A 24,273-nucleotide genomic window follows, 5' to 3' on the forward strand; every position below is an offset into this window, starting at 1 on the left:
CAGCTGCAATTGTACCAAGCTCACCTTTTGTCGGAGACTTCTGCCACACCGCCGCTGTGTGAGCGTGTCAAGGACCTCGCAACAGGATGTGACAACACTGCTGTGGGTCACGACATAATGCCATTTATTACACACATCCTTTCCTCGTGAGTTTATATACCATACACATTGCTTTTTATATGAGCAGTTAAAATGGCATCTGTTTGCTGTACAAACACATTCATAGAATCTTTCACTTTTTCATCCCTGGAAATCAAGGTGGTCATTGAAGTCACAAAGCCACTCAGAGTTATTGGAAAAGGCCCGAGATGAGTTAATCTTGGGGAAGGTAGCGCTCGGGAGCTCCTGGCCATTGTTTGTGCCTCTAGGTGATTAGAGTTGAGAGGTAGGCTTTAAGGGAAATTAGCTTTCGATTGGGCCTTCTGATAAAGAGGTAGGATTGTAATTGTTAGTGACCTCCAGGACCAGAAAGTAAAGATCAGGTGAGACATATTGTCCACAGTAACGTGGATTGATTTTGAAAATGTTGTTTATTTGCTGAAAGTTTTGTGTCTGCACAGAGAAGAATGCTTGAATCTCCCCTGTCGTCTCTTCCAGTGGTATTTGGCAAGCATCAAAACGCTGCATTACAACCATGATATAGTCATCTCTATATAGTTATGTAGACTTGGTTACATCTTAAATTTATAATATGTTTGTTCATGGTTTATCACATGGCTCACTAACCTCATGGACACCCCTCTCATCATTCATTTCTCCATCCAGCTCCCCATCCACCCCCACCTCTCTGGGCCCCCCGATGAATTGACAGCTGTATTTTTTGTCACACTTGTGCTTCCGCGTGTACCTAACCAGATGATATAATGTCAAACCTTGGAAAAACAACCTGATTCCTCTGAGGAAGAGGCAAGTGAGGGATTACGGAGGAGAGCTGTAGGAGAGGCGAGGCGAGGCGATTCAACACACGCACACACAAACACACACACGCGCGCACACACACACACACACACACACACACTTAATCAGAGTGATTGCTTGTGGCTCTGACTCCTCTCATTGCATCATCTCTCTAATGCATTGGTCCTGCATCACTCTCCTGCTGTGTGTGTGTGTGTGTGCGTGTGCGTGGGTGTGTGTGTGTGTGTGTGTGTGTGTGGCAGTTCAGAAATGCAAGGTCCTCAGTAGATTGGTAAAAGCCACAAGGGGCATGTCCTGATATTATGAAACCTTGGATGTTCACCAGAATGCGTGTTTGTGTTGCTTGTTTACGGCCGTCCGGTTCACATCCAGTGTAGTCTGTTAAGTCGGCGAGAGTTAATATGTGCGTGCCATTTATCATGGAAGGACTGTCTTCAGAGCACATTTATATAGAGCCAATTTCATTAGCAGTCAAACCTGACTTGCATCTTTCAGTGAAACAGTTTGGGGGGAAATAAATGGAGCATTGAATAACTGGATGCTTGGATAGATGGATGAAATATGCAGCGTTTAAAATGCACAAAGAAGCTCCCTCTTTGTTCTCACACATAAAAAATGCACTTTTCTCAGTGCTGACTTAACTGACGTACATGTTTTCTCTTACTCCTCAGTTATGACATTCTTAGGAGAAACATAGATTCACTCGCACACACGCACACCCTGTGACTTGTTCTTCATTCCCATCTCCTCTCCTCGGAGAGAGCGATGAAGCCAGAAGCAATGCAAATTGGGTAAAATGTTCCGGAAAGTGGCTTTTCCCACTGGGATTTCTCAACTCCAGTTCTGAGTTAGCACTCTCTGTGTGTGTGTTTGTGCGTGCGCCTCGATTCTTGCTCTTGCATTTGTGGGTGTGAGGGCGCCAATTGTTCTGCATGTGTTGAGTGCATGAGAGTGTGTTTGCACGCGTGTGTGTTTTCATCCCTATTTCTCTCAGGCTGCCGTGGGCCACAGACCAGATCTTCCATGTGATTTATTGTTGGTACAAAGAGAGAGAAAAGGAAAGTGTGTGTGCGTGTGCGTGTGCGTGTGCGTGTGCGTGTGCGTGTGTGTGTGTGTGTGTGTGTGTATCAAGCAAGGCGATGGTGGAAATTGAGGTTATCTCTCTGTCAGAGCTCACCAGTTAGCTGTTAGAAAGGTTTGACTAGCTGTTAATTTCATCGTCGATATAGACGGAGTGAAGACGACAGCTGGAAGAGCAGAAGAGGAAGAAGGAGAAAGAGTGAGGAATTAGAAGATGTTGGTGGTCGGATGTCTTCTCAGTGATGGCTACAGTCCTCATTCCGCCGACTAATCACCGTCTTCTATTAATTTATTGTCAAGTTAGGCCTTCTGTCTTTACTGTAGGCTAATGATCATTATCATTACTGATTAATGGGCCGATTGTTTTCCCGATTAATCGATGGACCGGATGTCAAAAAGATTATGAATTCTCATCACAGTTCCCCAGAACCCAAAGTAAAAAAAAAAAAGTCTTAAAATAGCTTCTATTGTCTAAGTCTTATTTTTTTTTTATCATAAATGACAAAGAAAATCACCAAATCCTTAAGTTTTTTTCAATTAATTATTTTTTAAATAATTTTTTGGGCCCTTGTATGGCTTTATTGAGAGGACATCTTCAGAGATGACAGGAAACAGAGTGAGAGCGAAGGAGTGAGGGTGAGACGCAGCAAAGGGCCCCAAGGCCTGGACTGAAATGATAAATTGATTATCAATATAGTAGTTTGCTGCATTATGTACAAACACAGCGAAAGATCTTCCTTTATTTTTTGAATGATACCGATTTCCCATGTTATCGTACCCGTTTGTCTTTGACTGAAAGGTAGCATTATTGTAGGATTAATATTTTCTGCTGAACTTGAATGACTTGAATGAAAAAAGAGAAATCCTCCAGGTAAAACAATCCAAATAATCCCGCTGCTGTTTGAAATCAGTTTTTTTTTTGTTTCAGCTTGTAACAGTTAAACTCAGGGAAGCAGACAGTCTGAACGGCAGGAGAAAAAAAAAAAAAAGTCTTTCATATGTTGCCAAATTCCTTCTTCTTTAGAGAACCGCACTGCATGCCCTCCTGTGAACGTGAATCAAGTTTACCTCCAGATGAACTCGGGGACTTTGTATGCTTTTCTGGCTTTACCCGTTGCTCCCACCGTGTCCGTTGTGTGGGTTGTATTGTGCCGGTTTGAATTTATTGCCCTCTCTGCATGCGCGTGTGTTTTTCCGCGCGTCTCTGTGTGTGTGCGTACCCAGTTAGGGCGGACAGTGAAGCGATGCTTCCACAAATGGGCCGTGGAAAACCTACAGGTTGGACCATCTGCCTCTTGAATGTGTGCCGTTTGCGTGTGCATGTGTCTTGTGACTTTTTTTTTTTTCCTGAATGGAAAGGTATTGTCTATTCAAACATTGTGACCTGGCCAAAAGCAATTTACCCAAGTACACACACACACACACACACACACACACACACACACACACACAACACACACACACACACACACACACACACACACACACACACACACACACACACACACACACACACACACACACACACACACACACAAACACACACACAAACAGTAGATTTATGCAGCGGTTGACTCAACAGACTTGGCATCGGAAAACTTGGAGGATGCAGGAGAGGAAGACAATGGGGACCATGATACTTAGTTTTACTGGAAGAGGAGGAAGAGGGAGAGAAGAAAGGCGAGGAGGGAAACTTGGAAGAAAAGGCTAGAGAATGGGCCGGGTTTTGGAAGGCAGAACTGTAAATAGTTTTTAGGCTGGAGGGAGGAAATGACGGTGATAGGGAAAGAAAACAAGGCTGTGAATGTATCTGTAGAACGACACACACACACACACACTCTCTGTTCTCCATCTACAGTCACTGAGCGAGCAAACATTACCGAAGGGATTTTCAAGCCTAAGTAGTGAATTGCCTTTTGAATATGCGCAATGTCATATCACTATCAGCGATATTGCATCTTAAGGATGTGGGATACATTTTCATTGGCCACTTATCTCAACAGCCTGGCAAACGCAGCACCATTAGACATATTTACATCAAAACCCTCCCTCCTCTCTCTTATCTCTCAAACTCCCCTGTGTTGTATCCCGGGAGGAAACCAGCAAAGTGTGTGTTTTTCAAGTCACACCATCTGCAACACGCTCATTTCTGGTAATAAGAATATAAGTCTAATTGAGCTTTTTAATTGTTCCCTAAATCCTGCTGAGCGCCCATGCTGCTGCTTAGCGGTGTGTGTTTTGTGTACGCATGTGTCCGGTCTGTTGGGACGCGAGCGGCTCTGCTTGTAACCGGAGAGAGGGAGCGAGTGAGCGTGCTGCAGGCTCCTTCAGCGCATAATGAGCTAACGGCAATGTGCGGTGACCCTTTGAGGAATCTATTAGCGCGTATTGTGTTTTGAGTCAGGAAGAGGAGAAGAGAGACGAAGAGAGTAGGAGCCATTCATGCTGGGTTTGGTGCGTCATCCTGGCTGTATTTTAGCCAGTTTGAACGCTGGCTGTCCTGAATACTTTTTCTTTTTTTGGGATCAAAGCTTAAGTGAGAGGAGAACCTTTCTACAGCAGACATTTTGACTTGTCAAAGCTGGCATTTGTAACATTAGCGATGGGTGCTTGCCATTTAGGTGAGCTCTTATATTGTGGATGCCTACTCGCTGCTGGGACAATAAATAGAATAGAGCCATCTTTGTTGGTTACACCTGTGCTTGTCTTACTTTGACAAGTCAAAATGTCATCCATGAAAAAGGATCCAATACCCACAAATATTTGAAGCACGTGTATTCCATTCCATTCCATTAATGTACTTATATACATTGCTATTGCTACTAATTATGAGTCTAATGAGAGACGGATACACAGGGGGAGACATGAGCGACTGCCTGCGTAGCCGCATTCTAACCCCATACTGCTTCATCACCAGGATGGTTTGTCACTTGTAGATACTTTTTTTTTTAGTAGCATGTTAATTAAACACCATAGAGGTCTCAGTCCTAATCAGTCTTTTGCGCCTTTTTTTTTACGTGGCCAACACAATATCTTATTTGTCTTTAAGCGGTGTGTGTTTTGTGTAACTGAATTTGATTTGAATCCTCATCGGATCACATGAATCACACATGTATGGAATCAACACCGACTGTGTAACAGTGGATATGTAATAGAGTCATCAGCATGTGTGTGTCTGTGTAATTAACTCCACCTCCAATCAGGCCTCATCTCTTTGATTGCATGTTGGTGTAATTATCCGCGTGTGCGTGCGTGTGTGTCGGTATGAGAGAAAGTAATCTAGGACGAAGGATTTCCTCTCTTTTCTATACGGACAATTTCCACCCTCCTCATACACACTTCCTGTTTCTGTCTGTGGGGCGGTGGGAGGGGGGTCAGGAGGAAGTGATAGGGCACGATAAGCAGGCAGATGTGTGAGCACGTTTGAGAGAAGCCGCCAGAAAGACACACAATAAAGAGCACTGCTAAAAAAAAAAAAGCAGTCTTGTGACAGTCCAGTGCTCTCAGCTGACTGTCTGGAAAACTTTTGCTGTTCTTTCTTCTGCGCCCGCCTATTTTGGTCCAGGGGAAGCCTTCTCACCAGTTTAGCATTTTCTGTGTGGGTGTGTGTGTGTGTTTAAAGAGTTGGCATACATTAACTCTAACACAATATTCACTCACTTCCACTTCTTTCTTTTTTCCCCTCACTAGCAGTTGATTTGAACTTTATTTTAAGCCGGTTGCCCTGCAGAAAGAGCATGAGTGAGATGGTTGGAAAGCGGAGTGAGGAGGAAGAGGATTTAATGCTCGGTGACATGTGTCAGAGGCTGCTTTTGTCAGGAACACACACATCAGCAAAGCTACTGGAGGCGTTTCCTTTAGATGCTGATGGTGGCGCACAGTATCCTGATGCATATGCCATTTCTTATCAAGCGGTGCCGTTAAACTGCCCGTGTTTGTGTGTGCTGGACCGTTTTATTTTGACATCCCATGGCAAATTTAGAGAGGACTGAGGTTTGAGTGGATTAGAGAGGGAGCATTTCCTCACATCACCCTCCGGTTTTGTTTTTTCTCAGTCCTTCTCAGGCCTCCTTTCATTCCTCCCCTTCTCTCCATACCTCTGCTGTGTCTTCCCTCGCTGACACAGAGAAACTAGAGTTGATCCAGCTGGCCGCCGCTTTAGACAAACTGCGCTCTCTCTTCCTCTGTGTGTTTGCCCTCGTCTCTCTTTCTCACTCAAAACAGACAAACCACGCACACACATTATCTGTTTGTAATTGGCAGCCAGCAGCGTCTGATTTAAAAAGGTCTCACACTCATTGCTCAGCCTTTCTCCTTTTCTGCCTTCCTGGGGTCTCTTTCTTTCCTTTTTCCTTTTTTCACCATTGCCCTTCTCTCTGTTTGTACTTTGAGCCTGTGGGACTGCAAGAAGTTCAGCTCTTTCAACACATTACACCATAATATTTTAGTTATGGTTTAGTGTGCTGTAAATCATGGGAACAAACACTTTTTCAAACAAGAGATTCAAAGAAATGCACTGAGTTTGCAAACAATCACTTCCTTGTTTTCCTATTGATGTCCCTGTTGATTTGGATGTTGCCAGATTTGCTGGTGCCAATTGTATGAGAGTGCCGCCCAGGCCTGGGTGAACCCGCAGAAACATACAGCCCGTCGATTACAGCTTCTAATTCTCGTAATTTGACAGGAATGTGGTTGAACGTGGGTGGGCTGTATCATCTGGATTGCTTTTGGGTGTCAACCAAACCCATCCCCACCTCCTCCCCAGAGAATGCAGCCACTGGTCGGGCCCCATTGTGTTTCTATGGCTACAGGCCAAACCAGAGGCGGGGCATCTGTCCTCCACCTGGTCGTACCAGCTGCTCAGGCACTGCTACGGCATGCCAGGACTGTGTGTGTGTGTGTGTGTGTGAGTGTGTTCCTGCGTGCCAACTCCAGTGCAGGCAGCGAGTGGCATCATGTGTATGTGAGTGTTTCCTTGTATGTTTGTGCATACTGTACACTCCCTCAATCACAGTCTATCTCTATACCCGTGCCCTCTGTGACCTTGCAGTTGCGTAAGGCGGTGTGAAGTGGCTCTAGTTGAGCAGTAGAGGTATTAATAGACGTTATTTGAGTGTAGCACGCCAAGCTTGCAGCCCACATATAGAATCATACGATGTGTCTACTCAGCTCGGCCCAGAGGATGGAAAGCTGAACCCACTTTCTTTTTCGGCGTACCCGCCATCACTTTTCATCGGCTGGAAAGTTGGTGCGAATGATATATTACTCCTCAGCTCCACTCACTGGCAGGGGGACAACATCCGCTTCCTGGTTTTGTGTATTCACCTCCGCTCATTGGCCATGAGACAACACATCATTTTACAGTGTTATCAACCACCCGCAATGGTTTCCCTTCCTGTTTTACCTGTTTACAGGAAGGGAAACCATTGCCATTACCACCAAAGATGCCTTTCATTTAATCATAGCATAACTGCTACATACTGGTAAAGCATTTATAAAGACCTTTGTGTTGCTTTCTGTTGGAAATTTCCCGTTTACCACAGGAGTTGCTGAGTTAGCTCATCCAGACTATTAAATTCCTCCAAAAATGGGAAGGTCAGATATTGAGCAATGATTTTGTTTTTAACATTTCAAAGAAAGAAAGCTAGGGCTCAAAAGAGGTCAAATTTGTATCTTCCTCATTTCTTCTTTTCTGTTGGCGCCATTTGATGAGTAATATCAAGACTATAAGGGTTTAAATAGCACTTGGGACTAGGTCATGTCTGGGTTTTAGTGTGCGCACATGCACATGTGCTTGCACACATGGCTGGCACATCTGCTAAATGTCACCATGGACACTCCACAGCTGCCCCTTTCCACTGTCACACACACTGGCACAGAGGCATAAATGGTGCAGTGTTGAGTGTGTTTTAATAGAGTCCAGTTAGAGCTATGTGTGGTCTCTTATTCGCTGTGGATGACTGTAGCAGCTCACTCTGTCTTTCCCATCCCTCTGTTGTTTAATTGTTTCACTTCAGCTTGTACTGGACTTCGCTCCTTTCCACTTTCTCTCCCTCTGTCTCTCTCACACACTCACACACAGATGGAGAACAACATTTCCTCTCCCTCCCTGTCCAGTCCAGTCTTTTGGCTCTTGAATCAGTCGTGCTCATTGTGTTTGGTGGGCAGCAGCCAAGACCATCCCTATGGACCATTACAGCACACTAGGAGCGCAGTATGAGTCGACAGGGAGAGAGGGGAAATGAGAACTGAGTGGAGAGATGGAGTGAGATATAAAAATGTAAAGAGGAGAAGAATGCTGAATGAACATCACAGAGGGTGTGAAAGGCACACTGCTTCAACTCTCACTTGTGTTCCTGTCAGTGGCAGTTCCAGTTCTCCTTTTTCTCTCCTCATCAGTTTCAGAGGTGGATTCCCGGCACCAGGCCCCAAAACCTAAGCCAGGGACTTTCCTCTGGCTCCTCCCCAAAGAAAGAGTTAGCTAAAAAAAGTGGGTGGCCTCACCTGGGGATGGAAGGATGAGGAGAGGAAAGCGGTTATATTTTGTCTTGCCAGACTGCAAAGTCAGTCCTTTGGTCTCAGACAGAAACGTATGTTTTCTTTGCTGGGGTGGAGAAGAGAAATGGGCGACTCACACTGGGGGAAGTGAGTTATTGAGTGCATATGTGAGTGCAACTGTTACAAAGGTATTTGTCCTTAATCAACACAATCTACAAATGTACTACTTCTTCGTGGATTTCTGTGTGCACAAAAGTCATCAAAAGTTCACCCACAGTCGCCTATGATAGATACTTATAGCATATTTTTTAATTTTGAAACAGTTAATCACCCCTCCTCTTGTCCAGGTTAGGTGCACTGATAACTTAAACCTTATCTATCAGAACATCTCTCCCCAGCTCTCAGCAGAAAGTATTACATTTAGCCACATGCCAAAGAAAACAGAGTTCTGCCTTCTGGACAAACACAAATAGTGTCCAGCCGTGTTAAGCTAACAGCAGAATCCCCAGCAGACCTACAGAACACATACCACATCACCATTAAACTCAGAGGCAAGACTCAGATTTTGGTGTCTTTGACTCAAACCCAAAGGTCATTTTTCCCTCCTTGTTCTTTTTCTCTTCTCCTGGATAACACCAGTTATGTGGAACTGACGCGGCATATGAAAGACGCACGCACACACACACACACACACACACACACACACACACACTCCTCTCCCTTCCTCCGTACCTCCCCTCACTGTTATGAGGTTGCTATGCCACTAAATTTCCATTTCTCCCTTGGCATGTGGAGGGTGTTGGTGGACAAGACTACACTCCTGGTGCTTGTTTGTGTGTTGAGGTGTGTTTTCACACTTACAGAGGTATTAACATACTTGTAGGCATACACAAACACACACATACAAAGTAGTTGGTGAGGCAGTAGAGGATTGCATTGAAGGACAGGATTAGGGCAGTCATGTCAGGAATGTGCCTCCTCCTCTCTTCTACAGTAACCAGGAACAACACAGACATACACTCACACACTTGCACAATACAGACCTATCCCTTAACGCAACATCCCGTATCTCTCCCTGAGTTCGCACTTTTGACCCCTTTATATAGCGTGTAACAGACGCTTAAAGATACATTGATGATAAGTGTGAAATGTATATTGTGATAACCATCACCACATGCATTCTGTTGACATTTTATGAATTTAAATAATAAACAGTTGATAATTGAGTAAACCCTTTTAAGGCTTGTTCACACCAGCATTTAAAATGAAGATTACATCTTTTGGTGAACTCTGACCCCAGAATTTGAGCTGTAAGTGTACAGTGTGCTGACCTTTTAAGGGAATGGAGGAATGTCATAGGTCACTGTACTAGCCTTTTTGCTCTTCCCACTTATAGGTATACTCCTGTGTCTGATTATAAGCTGCTCCACATGTGGGGAATGGTTTGAAGGCTGAACAGTATGAATACGTTTGAATAAACTCTGAGAATGAGGAGCTAACAAGCCTTCAAACAAGTCTTGATTAACACTGTTGAAAAAAAGTACGTTCAGTCCTGAGAACAAACTGGAGGAGTTAACGGCACAGTAGGGAAAACAATTGGAAGAAGCTCAGAGAGCTATTTTAACTACTGGCCTGTGTTCTAGAGTGCTAGCCGTTAGCATTTCACAATGATGTGCTGTTGAACTTTGATTTTTAACTGCTTTTCTTTGTGGTTTGTTTTTGTAAATTTAAATAACTTTGTTTGTGCGACTGTTGGTCAAAAAGTATACATCATCAGTTTGAGCTCTGTTGAATTGTGATGGGAATTTTCCTTTATTTTCTGACTTGTTATAGACTGAATGACAAGAATGACAAAAATTAACACAGCAAACAAGAGATGGTTGAAAGAAAGACTGTGTGTGTGTGTGTGTGTGTGTGTGTGTGTGTGTGTGTGTGTGTTTGCGTCTAAGGGTGGAGCGGCTTGTCTTACTGGAACACTAAACTCACAGGACCACGTTCAGACTATCGTACCATGCTAAGCACACTGCCACTCACTGATTAAACACACACGCACACATACACGCACACACACGGCCAACTACTGCAGTAAATCGCTCTAAACCACGCCATAAAAGCTCATTTTAAACACCATCTGCATTCCTCGTTCTTTACAAGTGCCAGACGTTATTTGTGTGTGTGTGTGTGTGTGTGTGTGTGTGCGCGTGCGTTCTATCATTACTTTTCTCCCCTCTAAACTGTTTCTCATTTAAGCCACCAAGCTTCCTATTGTTACCAGTAACCTTACTCTTAATTTAAAACATCTTCATTGTCGCCAACTACCGATGTTGTGGTTCCCTGCCATTTTGTGCCCTGCGCTCAACTTGTTTACGTCAACTTCTCCCTTTCTTCTCTCTCTCATGATGTTTCACGGATGTTTGCGGTGTGTGTAAGAGCTGAGTAAGGCTTTTTCTTTTTTGCTTGTGTGATGGAAAGACAGAGGAGGAAGATACTTTGAGGGGAAAGGGTGAGGACTTGGTGCAAAAGAGGATGATTAAGAGGAGAACACAAAAATAAAGAGGGGGGGGAGAATGACGTTGGAAGTGAAGAAAAACCAGAGGTGCTCTGGGAAGGGGGTTGAAATAAAAATGAACAGAGGAGAAAAAGGAGAAATGAAAGAGGCGGAGGAGAGGCAGGCATTTGTGGCCAGGAATGGTTTGGCACACATTACACTGAGGTGTGGTTTTGGCATGGCTCCCATTAGCCTCTTGTGTTACATCTATTACAAACATCTGCATGCACACACACACACACATACACACACACTCCTACATGACGGCACAGTCAAAACAGACCCACATCTTAACCGCCATGGAATTCCTCACCATAATTCAGGTTCTTCCCAAGAAAGATGGAAATCACTCATCGCTCCCTCTCTCTCTTTCTAAAAGATGCTATTAGAGGCACCAGTGGCCATGTAATCACTTTGGCTCTCCCACAGGAAGACGCACACACACGCACACGCTCACACATACCTACCCTGGTAATTACAGCTGAAGATTGGGTCCTACTCGCTGTAATCCCAGCGAAATGCCCGATCTAGTCGGTAAATGGCGGGTCAAGCGGTGCTGCACAGTGTCACATCAGGAGTGGGAGTGTGTTTTACGGTCCCCGCTTCCTCCAGCTGTTAATTGATGCCTTTTTAATGTGACTGATTCAGATTAACTCGGCACACTTGCATGCATTCACTGCACGTGAACGTCTCCGCTACGCATGCAAATTGATAGACTGTCTTGCACACTTTGTATGCACACGCACTTTGTTTCATACAAACACACCCTCCCCCACTCACACGCTACACAAACACTCCTCTCCCCAGCTGATCTCCTCCCGTGTTTGTAGCCGCGCACACACTCCGCAGATGATAACATCTGTCCACCTCGTTGCATTTAGCACTCTTTCTCAATCTTTGTTTAGTTTCCTACCTTCCTGTGTCTGATAAGGCCAGCAGCTTGTTAGCAGGGCTCTCACTTTTTTCGCTGAGGCTCCAAGGGCTAGCAGTAGTCCAGTCTGTCGCTGTAGGAATCACGTGCAGGGTTGTCGTCCTTGTAACCACGCACCCGTGGCCGTATACATTTAAAATCTTGTCTTTAAGTGCATTCATTCTATGTCTTTAACATTAATTTCCTCTCAGCAGTCTTTGATGTAAATGTGTAATATTGTTTCGGTTGAGATATCCCATAAGGGATTTGCGCCTCGGTGTAAGAGGAGGTCTTTTCTCATTTGAATGGCGACACTAAAAAGGCATTCAATTGGAAAGCTCTATCTTCAAGTCTCATCTTATTGTATATGATAATGTTGTGGTGCAGTTTCTTCTCCCGTTTGCAAGACAGCTGATAAAATCAGTCATAGTAAAGCACCTCTCTAGATGCAATGCTTTTCACACTCACAGCCTCGTCTGTGTGTTTGTGTGTGTGTGTGTGTGTGTGTGTAACTCCATGCAGATGATTGAGTTAGTGTGATTTAGTGATGGTCGGAAGATGAAATGCCGCCGCTGCGCCGTGTCTAGCGACTCGCTACACACACTTATCTGACGACTGCTAGCTAAAGGCATTTAATTTGCAGGGGGAGAAGGAGGGAGGAAGGGAAAGGTAGAGAAGAAGGAGGAGGGAGGGGGGGAGAAAAGTGAATACACAGGAGATGAATGAGAGAAAAGGAGAGAAATACATCGCAGGGGAAGGCTGAGGATGCAAGACATGGGTAGAGATAGAGGAATAGAGCAATGACGACGTCTTTTAATTTCAGAGAGCATGAGGATTAAAAGTCCTCACCAGTGATGAATAGGTTTAATTTGCTCACTTTCTTTCAGCCTGTTTACACTATAATGTAGGCATGTATGTGCGCCGGGAGAATCGTACCACATGTGGCGGCCGTTTTTGTTCCTTTTCTCCCCTTATTGTTTTTTCTCGCCTCCTCTTCATCCACAGCATGTGTGTGTGCACACATGTGTGAGAGTATGTGACCTTTTGTAAGCTCTGCTGGTGAAAGGCCACAAGCTCACACATGAATAACCATGGTGCAGACATGTGGGTGAATACCCAAGCCAGTCACTAAGAGTTGGCATAGCGAGTAACCTGTTATGACCCGGCAAAGTATTAGAGGCTAGAGCGGCAACAAACAGCCATTCTCATTATCAGTTCTTCTGTAATTTTCTTGATTAATTCTTAATTCTTAATTGTTATTTTGTCCACAACCCACAGATATTCCGTTCCTTTTCATAGAGGAGCAAATAAATCGGAAGATATTCCCGTTTAAGAAGCTGAAATCGGAGAATTTGGACTTCTTTTCTTAAAAAAAGACTCAAATTATTAACTGATTATCAAAATAATATTATTAGAATAATTTAATGCTGGACACCTCAGAACATCATAATCTACTAATGCTGCTGCTCTACTCTACTCATGACAGGAGGAGCTAATCTTGCTTTGAAACATCATAAAGATCAAAATAGATGACTTTACTTCGAATCATCTTTTAATGGAACAATGTGAACAAACAGTGATAATGATAGGCAAGGGTTTGAGAACCCGTCATTCCTTGTGCTTCTAAGTACAGGTGACTTAAAGGTGTGTCTATTAGTGTCAGTAATGAGTGGGTCGTGTGTAGATAGGTGTGTGTGTTTTTATGAAAGAGCCACACAGTGAAAAAAATGGTGAGGATAAGATTTTGTCATCCTCTCCCTTTTCTACATACATCTAAGTCTATCTGGTGTGCTTATATCTATTTATAGAAACCATAAACAAAGAATCTTAACAAGCAAGGCTTTCCTCCTGTGTACAACTGCTCCAAAAAAAACAAATACTGTCAAATTTCACACCCATAGGCAGTGAAAGAGAGTCAAATTCATGGTTGCATCTGCTCTCCTTCCCAGACCTTAAAATAACCCGCTCCAGACGCACACTGTGTTCAGATAGCAGCCACAATGACATTCCACAGAGTGTGTGTGAGTGTATATATGTGTTTGAATGTACGCCTCCTCCATCATTGTCACCATCGCTCTTTGTCTGTCTCGGTGCTGTTGAAGGAAAGGCTGCATGGTCTCTGACTGTCTGACCCACATATGGTCTAAGTTTACTCTGAGGTCTTATATATGTCGACTGTATATAGTCTGTGTGTGTGTGTGTGTGTGTGTGTGTGTGTGAGAGAGAGAGACACGGTGTTTGGGGATTTGTCCCATAGATGTATCGGGGCGATCACTCACTCATGTGTGATGCTCCATCTGCTCCAAGCTTCTAACGCACTCGCACACAGACACACACACACCAACCCGGAGCTATGGGATTTTTGCTAAATAAACAACTTATTCCATCAAAACATTTTTTCATATGTAGACAGGATGCTCTCTTCTCACTAACAATGTGCTACAGCTGCTTTACAGAGAATGACTGTTCACACTAAAGTGCTCATTGCTAGTACCGCTGTCCTCCTGTATATCTGTTCCACACACACTCAGCGTGAGGGAAAAGGGTTGTTTTTCTCTAATGTTTCTAATGGAAACACTTGCTGTTGGAGAACAGTTGATGGATTTGTTTTGCGTCTTGCTGCGTTCAAGTTCTGCCAAGCTCGCAGCGCGATAGGAAGTGAGTGATTTCAACGCTTTATCTGAACGCCCCTGCTGCTGATAGAAAACACAGCGTAAAGAGGGACACCGAGGATACAGGGGACGTTTACATGAAGCTGCCATTACGTTGTCTCCACTGAGCTCAATAACACAATATGGCCAGAAGAGCAGCGGTGATTAATCGATTAATCAAAAGAAAATGATTTGGCAACTATTTTGAATCGTTTCAGTCATATTTCAAGCAAAACTGTCAAACGTTTGCCATATCCATTCTTTTAATGTGAGGAATTGCTGCCTTTCTTTGTCAGTTTTTATCATCTTTAAGTTTTGTGTGGGTAAAGCAATTTACTTGCCCATGGCAATCCTTATTGTTGAGCCTTGCTAACACAAAGTTATGTGCTGTTCACTCCTTCCCACAGTCCAGTGACTGGCAGACCCTGCCACTTTTCACTCCTCTGTTCATGACCCTCTTGCAGTTTTCCTCATTTTCTTTTGTTCTGAAGAGGGCCACACTGAATTCCCCTCTTCAGAAAAGACCTCCTAAACACACTCACACACACACACACACACACACACACACATGCACACAGGGGCCCCCTCCACATCAAAGTCGGGAATGTGGGGCCTACTACCATTATGCATGGATAGACCTAGTTATGTCAGGTTTACCCCTCCATAAAGATAGTGTCTGTGAATGTGCGTGTGTGTGTGTGTTCCGACATGATGTTGGTGAGCCAAGTGTGCTTTATGTTCACACGCACACACCTCACACACACATCTCCAAATCTGCTTTGAAACGTCAAAGCTGTTACCCGGACTACTAAAGCTCGGAGTGTTATGGCTGTAAGTCAGACGAGCGAACACCTGGACCATTTCATTCACTTTAGTTCCGTGAGCTGCTCATTCATTTTCTTTGGAGTCTTTGAACTTCCTCCTTACCTCCTCTTTTCTTGATTTTACTTCCTTATTTTATTTAAAGTTCCTGTGCAAAAGCAGTATTTCTTCAGAGTGAGTGCGCCTTAAAGCTTCACTCTTCACTCCCTTCACTTTCCTCCCGAAGCACATCCACGCAATAGAAGACACACAATTGATGATCTCTGTCCCTGTCTGCTTCCAAGTCTCTCACTTTCATGTACACGGGCCTCCATCAGTTGTCACGCGCGGCTTTGACAGGCATCATTCTCATTGACGTGCTACCGCCTTATTGCCCAACTCTCACCCTCATACCGCCAGTCTCCATATCACCAGCTAGCTATCCCGTGTGTCTATCAGAGCTAACCAGGCCTGCCTGGCACAGATAAAACACAGCATTAGGGGCTTTTGGGTGAATCGGAGGGTTGAGGGAGGTGTTAATGCACAGTGAACAGATTACGATGAAAATATGGATGTTGCAGGAGGTGGAGGGAGTTAGTTGGGAATGTCTCATTGTGGTGATGTTGCAGTGTTGGTTGTTGTCTGTTTTCTCATACAGGGGATTATGCAATGTTTCTGGATATCAAGAGGCATGTTGCAAAAAAGGGAAAAAAACAATCCTTTGGGGATTGTTCAAGAAATGGGCCATATTATAAGGATGCACCAAATGACACTGTTATTCTACAACACGTTTGACTCATTTGCTGAATTGGATATCACATTTCCGTTGTTTTCAACATTTTCAAGTCACTTCTCTCCAGAGCGCACAATTGTAGTGGAGTCAATACTTTCTCTTTCTTTATTTCCAGTTTTGCTGAGCTGACAAACACCATTAACAATCCAGGGAAGAATAACAATTGTAGGTCATGAAATATATCCAACTAGCAGTTTCACATTAGAGGCATTCAGAGACAAACTCTGTAGTTTCTCCTACTGCAGTTTATGTCTGCTCTTCTTTGCCTGTGGCTTTCACTCCTCATTATTCCCCACTCTTAAACTCTCTGCTTTGTCTTCGTCCTCGCCACCCTCTCTCAATGCTTCTCAACGTCCTTACTTAAGACAGTGCCTCTAATGTGTTTAAGGTCTGTTAATGTTACATTATGCATGTTGACAAGAGAGCAGAGATGTGCTTATCCTGAAAACACAAGCACAGCATCATTCTATGAATCCATCCATCAAGCACTTAGCAGGAAAACTAAGCAATACAGAGCCGACAATGAGACAGCAGCAGCATCTGACATCAACACGGAATGTAGCATTGATTTCTTGGCTCGGCTCACACACATACACGTCTGCATAGAGCTGTGCATGTATATGCATATAAACATAAACCTGTGAAATTCAAAATGTGTGAGGAAACAGATTTGTGCATGTTAATCAGATGTGAAAACTGACAGACATATGCACAGATATGCCTATTGCATGCGCGCACACACACATACGATTGAACACACATATTTGTACACGCTAAGCTCTATTCGAAAGAGCTCCAGGTAGAATTTGTTTTAATTAGACAAATGCTCCGTATGTATTCCATCCATTTGTTCATCCGTCCATCCATCAATCTGTTCAGTTCATATACTCCATGGTCCTTTGTTCTCTCCCTGGACTGAATATTCTCTGGCCGGTCTTTGCTGCAGAGCCTGTGAAATAAATTGATTTGAGACGATTTATTACCTGTTGTTTTCACACGTCACCCACTCTTGCTCACGCACTCCTCTGTTTTCTCTCTTTCTCGTCTTTCTCACTCGCTCCACGAGTTTAAAGCGAGAAAAATAAAATGTTAGCACTGCAAAATGAAGTGCTTCTTCAGAGACAGGGATGAAACAAAAACATGAAAGGAAGCAAAACACATGAGGGAAGAGGTTACATTAAGTCAGCTGTGTCAGGTAACCACCGCCAAGTGGTCGAGTTTAAAGTGATATTGAAATCAATAATGGATAAACGGAGATAAACTATGAAGCAACAGTTGTTTGTGCATGTGGGATTTTGCAGACTTGAAGAAGCACAGAGAGACAAGCAGATGGATCCAACCAGAAGATGGGAAGGCTGACAGCGAGAAAGACTTTCATTCTCTGCATTATAGTGCGTTTGTGTGTGGGAAAACCCAGTCAAGTCTGGGACTGGTCATTAGCCAGTGAACTGGACTTCGGTGTCTGGTCCAGAGATGGATGTAGCTGCCAAATGAAAAGCCTTTTTTTGTGAGAGAGGGAGAAAATGAAGCCAAGAGCCCGCAGAACAGAAACTATTGTTTCACTTGTGTCTGCTTCAGCCAGCATTTTTCCTTATTCTGGTCGTCTTTTCTCTCAAGCTATATTACAGTGTGCACTGTCCTGTGTGTGTATATGCGTGTGTGTATTTGCTCATCTAGATGCGAGCCATCCGTGAATGAAATGTATCCTTTGTTTACGGGCCCATTATCTAGATAATAACATCCATATTTCCTTGCATCTCCAGTGCTTTATCACAACCTTATGAGCTCTTTCTCTCTCTCTTTATATATCTCTCTATCTTTCTTGGCCTCCCTCTATCTCTCTCTCTGCCGCACACACACATAGACACACACAGACAAACACGCCCACACACACACACACACACACACACACACACACAAACACACACAGGCACTGAGAGATAATGGGATTGTGGCCCCTGGTTTCTTTTGGGGAGATTGTAAATAAATAATTTCATCGCAAAGTCTGTGCGCTCAGCGTCCACTGGTGCGATCCTCTTGCTGTGTGTGCGCGCATGCACATACATAAATCTATCAGAGCGCATATTAGCGTATGCATATCAATCATCATCTCTGTGTGTATGTGTCTGTTTTCATCTTATCATTTTTCATCTATTTGGGTGAAAGCCTGTGTGTGTGTGTGTGTGTGTGTGTGTGTGTGTGTGTGTGTGTGTGTTCAGTGTCATTTTCCAGCGAGTCATTGCCTGCTGTCCCTTCCTTGTCACTGTGGGCTGATAGTGGTGCGAGTCGACAAAGCTCAGTAATGGAGAGCTGATACTTGCCCTCCCCCCTGTCGTTCTGCGCTTTTCATTTGCTGCTGAGATGACTTTGGCTCACAGCCATCCCAGCCAGCCAATCTCCCATCTTGTATCTGTGCCATTACTTTCCATATCTGGGCAAATTATTTGCCAAAAAAGCTCACGAAGGAAATGTCAGCGTTGTGCACGTGCAAGTGTGGGCGCGCACCCGCTTTCTCGCACTGTGAGATTAATAGTTTGTATACAGGTGGATCGGGTGATAAAGTGTTCATTGTGACTTTCTCCAGGTCCACAGTGTTTTCATTCACACCCACTTTTTGTCATTATTTCAACTGTTTTCATTAGTTCCTGTGACGTGCAGAATAAAGCTGTCCTTGCTCCAGTTGTAATAACACCATTACCCATACAATAATGTTGCTCTCCACGCGTCGACCTCTGCGTTCATTCCTCCTTTCAATTAAGCCATTGACATGCAGCCACTCTCAACGCTTTCCCAAAATTGTGATAATTTCATGACGCCTAGCACTCAAATGATAACCACCTGTTACTGCTGAAGTAAATGAAGTCTATTTCTCCAGCTGGAGAAATGTAAACAAAGGCTACAGTGTGTTTCAAGTTTGGTTCAGGGGAAAATATGTAATGTGAGGGACATTTTCTGGATATCATAAGTGGGATATGAGGTGTGGAAAAAAACAATGTATTGATAATGTCTTGTACAAGTCTTGTGCAAATTGTGATTTCAATAATAATGCAAATACCCTGTTGTACAATGCTCTGCTGCCCCTTTCAAGATACAGTCACTGCTTTGGAAAGATCCTTGTATTTGTATTGAACCCTTCGACTACTTGAAAATACTTGTATTGTCTCTTTTATAAGAATTGTATGTTTGTAGTATTTGAGTCTTTTCTTAACTTTTTTCTGGTCTGTTACCCTGCAGATCTTGGTGAACTCTGTGAGTCCCAACCGTCCAGCGATGCTCTACGAGAAGGTGACTGTCAGCGACGGAGGAAGCCCCTTACTGAGAGACATGCTGTTCAGCCAGGACCAGCAGAACATCTACACACTGACGGAAAGACAGGTGAGCTCAGTGACAGAAATACACTCAATATAAGGCTCACATGGACACAAAGACTCCACAGTGTGCACACACACTGCATCTTTTTGTTCAGATGTTGTGTGAGACCTGAATGGCACAGAACACATGCATTAAAAAAGGGGGAGGGATATATTTTGCCATCATTAGCTTTCATATCTAGCATGTATCCTCAGTACAGCAGTAACCACAGGTGATGGCACCGGGCTAACAATGCCTTGGTATTGCAATTATAGCCACAAGCCTACACACAGACACACACAAACACACACACACGATTCTGTTGTGTTGCTTGTTGCAACAGTAATTTCCACGGCAGTCTAGTACCAATTGTCCAGAGCAGACCTCATCCCCATTAGCCATTAGTTGCTGTATGTCTTAACCCTCACACCCTCTGTACACAACATACAACACAACTCATCCCCACCGGCTGTAATTGCGCAGGAACACACACGTACACTAACACACACCAGATACACACATTACCACCATGACGATTCGCTAACAATCATGACATTACGCACACACAAACATACAGGGAGTGTTATAGGTCACATGTGGTGCGAGTGTGTGCGCCCGTGGTCATTACCAGCCCCACCGCTGGTGAGTGCTGTGTCTACTTTGATGGTGAGTTGGGGGTTGGGGGGGGGCAGAGCATGTCGCATCTCTGTCGCTCCCCAGGCCCAGCTGCTCCCCTCGTTTTTCTGTCTCATTAGTGCGCTGAGTGAAGGAAGCAGAGATGAAGGGGGGGCTGAAAGAAAGTTGGGCTGTACATGATGTGAATATGTCTGTATTTAATAGATCTAAAACGTGCTTTAGGGAAAGATTGTCTGATTAAAAAAGGTTGAGATATGTGTCTGAGGTCTGTTTTGTGATTGGTGTTTGAGGCTAGGCGAGTCGATTCTGTTCACTGATAAACCAAACTCGGGCCACAAAATGACATTTTCTTTCCCTTTTTCTTCTTGTTTTTGCCAAAGGCCAGTGGCTCATTATTGTACTAATTAAACTGGTAATCTGTGATACACTCTTTGTATTCAAAAATAAACTACTGTTGCAGAATGGGCTGGGTATTGTTTGAGATGACTCAACACAGACGCCAATATGACACATTGGTGCCTTTCATTCCTGTTCACGGGTGCCCCTTTCTCTGCACATTTTAGATGTTTTCCCTGCTCCAACACACCTATGTGTGTGTTGGACCCTGCTTCCTGAATTCTCCCTAAAATCTCTACATTAACAGTTGCATCGTCAAATATATATGTTTCTAGGTCAGAGTTGTCTTTTTTTTAATTCACAGGAAGACTGTACAGGTGGATAGCCCTGTGGATTAATCAGCACATGGACACACAGAGTTGGGGGGTTAGTTCCAAGTAGCATTATCTGCTAACATAATTTGCATCTTAAATTTATAATTTGAGGTGAAACGTACATATTTGGCGATACAGCTGTAGGTGAAAACTGTTAACGTGACTGTTAATGTGAAGATTTTCAGGAAGCGGGATGCACAGTTAGTCTGACATTTCTTTCAGTGTGGGATTAATGGAGATCACTTGTAGCAGGTATGTGATTGTGGGAAGCAGGAAGTTACAGAAGCGAGGTGGGTCATACACGTGATGGAGGTACAAAGCACACCGACAGAAGACTGAAGCCATATTTTAGCAAATTGATAGACGATGGCTGTTTATTGTGAAAGATCATATGGAGGTATACACAGATGGTGTTAGTTTGTATCAGTGTGTCTTTGTGACTTGGTGGCCTGCTCCACTTTATCATCGCAGCTAGAGCAGCTAAGGGCATGAGGGACACGCACATATACACATTTTTACTATAAGACACTAGCTCAAGACAAGAACATACTGGGCTCCCACACCTGTACACTTGTTGTGTACACACACACACACACACACACACACACACACACACACACACACACACCCTTACATTTACACTCAAGGACGCTCCTTCTCCATCCAACTCCCATCATGCTCATGCTCATGCTCCTTTTCTTCAGAAGTCCCCCAACTTAACACACATTCTCTCTCTCTTTCTGTAACGCACACCTTCATCACGCTGTGTGTTTGATCCCCATTAATGGTTAGCAGGCTCGGGTTAAGCAGTGCAGGGGCTGCGGTTGCCAGACCTCCTATCTAAACCCCCTTTCTAGCACTAATGACTAGAGGGGGCAATTCCCTTCTCTCGCCTTCCGTCATCTACCCTCATCTTTATCCTCTGCCCTCCATCTATCCTGCTTTACCCCCCCCCCCATCTATACTTTTATAAATCCATGCCTTGGCTGACACACACACACACACACACACACACACGCGCACACACAGACACACACATGCTCCCATGTTTCCATCTAAGCCCAAATTGAGTCCTCCCCTCTCAACTGCCTTCTACTGATCCCATTCCCATGTTTTTAATGATCTCTCACAATCGCTGCTGTGGCCCTCTTTTCTCCCCTCTCTCTCTCTCTCACACACACACACACACATACGCAGACACACAGTATTTTTCATAAAGGAGGCAGAGGTGGAAAATTGTGGAATTGAGAAAAGGATGGAGAGATGAATGGAAGGAGGAGGAATTGAGTGACAGTGGTAGGAAGCTGGTTTTAGCTACACACACATATGTACACCTACACCAAAACACACCATGCATGAGGAGTGCAGCCATGCTCCCTCTTTTCCTCGTTTGCCACAAAATTAGATACACACAGCCCTGCTCTCATCCTGTGAGTCGGCATCAGTGTACGTGTGCTTGTGCGTGTGCGTGTGCGTGTGTGCGTCTGTGTGTGTGTGGCTGGCTGCCTGCGGGGGTTCCTCAGACAAGCCAAGCACATTAAGGTGTCACTGGACATATCCACTGATGCGTAGCCCACGACAAGTCCTCCCTTGCCTCACCCCCTCTTCTCTCTCTCTCTATCTGTCTTTCTCTTTCCCTCTTTCCTACACACACAAACACACACACATACACGCTGACAAAGGCCCATGCGGTGAGTCAGAGTTGGGGGCGAGGCCTAGTGATTTATGACCCGCTCTGTTCCAGCTATATTCATCACTGTCATTATTATCAATGGAGGATATGACAGCAGGAGAGGACGGCGTGCTGTGTGTGTATGTGTCTGTGTGCGCTTGTGTGTCGGTGTGTGTGTGTGTGTTCGACGAGACAGTATGTTATTACAGGAAATTTAAATCAGTTTATTTGTGCCTGCAGCGAATGTTGTGTGTGTTGGTGTCTATGACTGTGTGCTTGTTTGCGTTTTCCACATTTGCACATTGGAATTTGGGTGCATGAGCTTATCTTGACATTACTGATAAGGATCCATTCCCTCACTACAAAGTTTCATTGTCGGTGTAAATGAGGACTTACATTAGCAACTTTGCTAAGTGCAGCTTGTTAGCTAAAGTTTATTTCATGTGAAAAGCCTCACTAAGAACAGTGTCCCTCTTTGACTCGGCACCAACTTTTTGAAGCGTTTACTGCCGCTGTGGGAAATCATCTCTTGGTGTCTTGGCACAGTTGGGACTCTACATCTTTAAATCTTTCCCTTCTCTGTTTTATAGCCAAAAAGGTAGAAAGCTCCAACTGAATTTGACGCCACTACTACCATTCTTGCAGTCTTTGTAGACACACTCAGCTTCGATGTCTTACGCACACATCCTTGTGTGTTTGATGGCAGCCATGCATACGATATCGGCGTGGTCTGCAGTGCTAGCTAATTGCTGAGAGCATGAATATTCATCTCATCTGATGTGGGAAGCGTTCGGAGCAAGTGTGAGCGTCCTGGAAACAGAAGAGAAGGACTTGGAGTGCCTGATGTATTATGTGTATGCATGAGACGACCTTTGTTCAGTGTCAAGCATGCTACACTGAGCGTCACTGTGTGTATGTGTGCGTATGTGTGTCTGTAAGCGCATTAAAAACATTTATATCTCAATCGCATTTTGTAACAGTGATGGCCCATGTTTTCGCACACACATTCTGCCAAATCTGCATGACTTTGTAGGAATCTGCATGTGCACACACACAGCGTTCAAACATATATTTGTGTGTGTGCAAGCGTGTGTTTGCATGTGTGGGCTAACACCATTGTCCGCTCTCCATTCAGCATCTGAAAGAGATTTCCCCCTCCACATTTCACCAAGATTCTCATCCCTCCAAGGAATCTGTATTCTTGCATGTGCACAGACACAAAGTTCTTGCGCCATTCACAAGATGTTGGTTTGAGGCCCCACAATACGAAACAATGGTCTGTATTGTGCAGTTGGTTCTCTCAACAAGGCCTCATCAAGTAATATCTTACCCATAGGGTTTCATCAGACATCAATCCTCTGTGTTCGTGTGCGTGTGTGTGTGTGTGTGTGTGTGCGTCGATCTGTTTACATTCGCATATTACTGGTTCGCTGCCAATCTCGTTAGCAAACACATTAGCACAGACTGACATCAACACACATAATAAGCAGCTGGTTGTATCAATCAAGACTGACATTTTAGTGAACTAGATACAGCTAATCAGTCAGTTCTAAGTAGCTCAAAGATTAATTTCCCACAATTCATCAAACTCTGGCCGACTGAGCAACTCTAGACGTGAACAAGTGAATAATGCAGCATTCAAACACCAGCCACTCGGAGTGTGTGTGAGGGTGTGTGTGTGTGTGTGCGCAGCACGGCAGCACGC

The 24,273-nt window shown here is 44.2% G+C and overlaps 1 protein-coding gene across 4 annotated transcripts in view; it reads left to right on the forward strand.

Moving 5' to 3' along the window:
* plxna1b (plexin A1b) overlaps positions 1-24,273 on the forward strand; it is a 192,615-nt gene that overhangs the window by 68,072 nt on the left and 100,270 nt on the right. For all 4 annotated transcript variants that reach the window (XM_030419453.1, XM_030419454.1, XM_030419455.1 and 1 more), the window contains exon 4: positions 19,434-19,574. In XM_030419453.1, coding sequence (XP_030275313.1) covers positions 19,434-19,574 — 141 coding nt within the window. The remainder of the gene's footprint in view (positions 1-19,433; positions 19,575-24,273) is intronic.

This window comes from Sparus aurata, chromosome 6 (assembly GCF_900880675.1).
Source record: "Sparus aurata chromosome 6, fSpaAur1.1, whole genome shotgun sequence".
In the NCBI taxonomy this organism is placed as follows: Eukaryota; Metazoa; Chordata; class Actinopteri; order Spariformes; family Sparidae; genus Sparus; species Sparus aurata.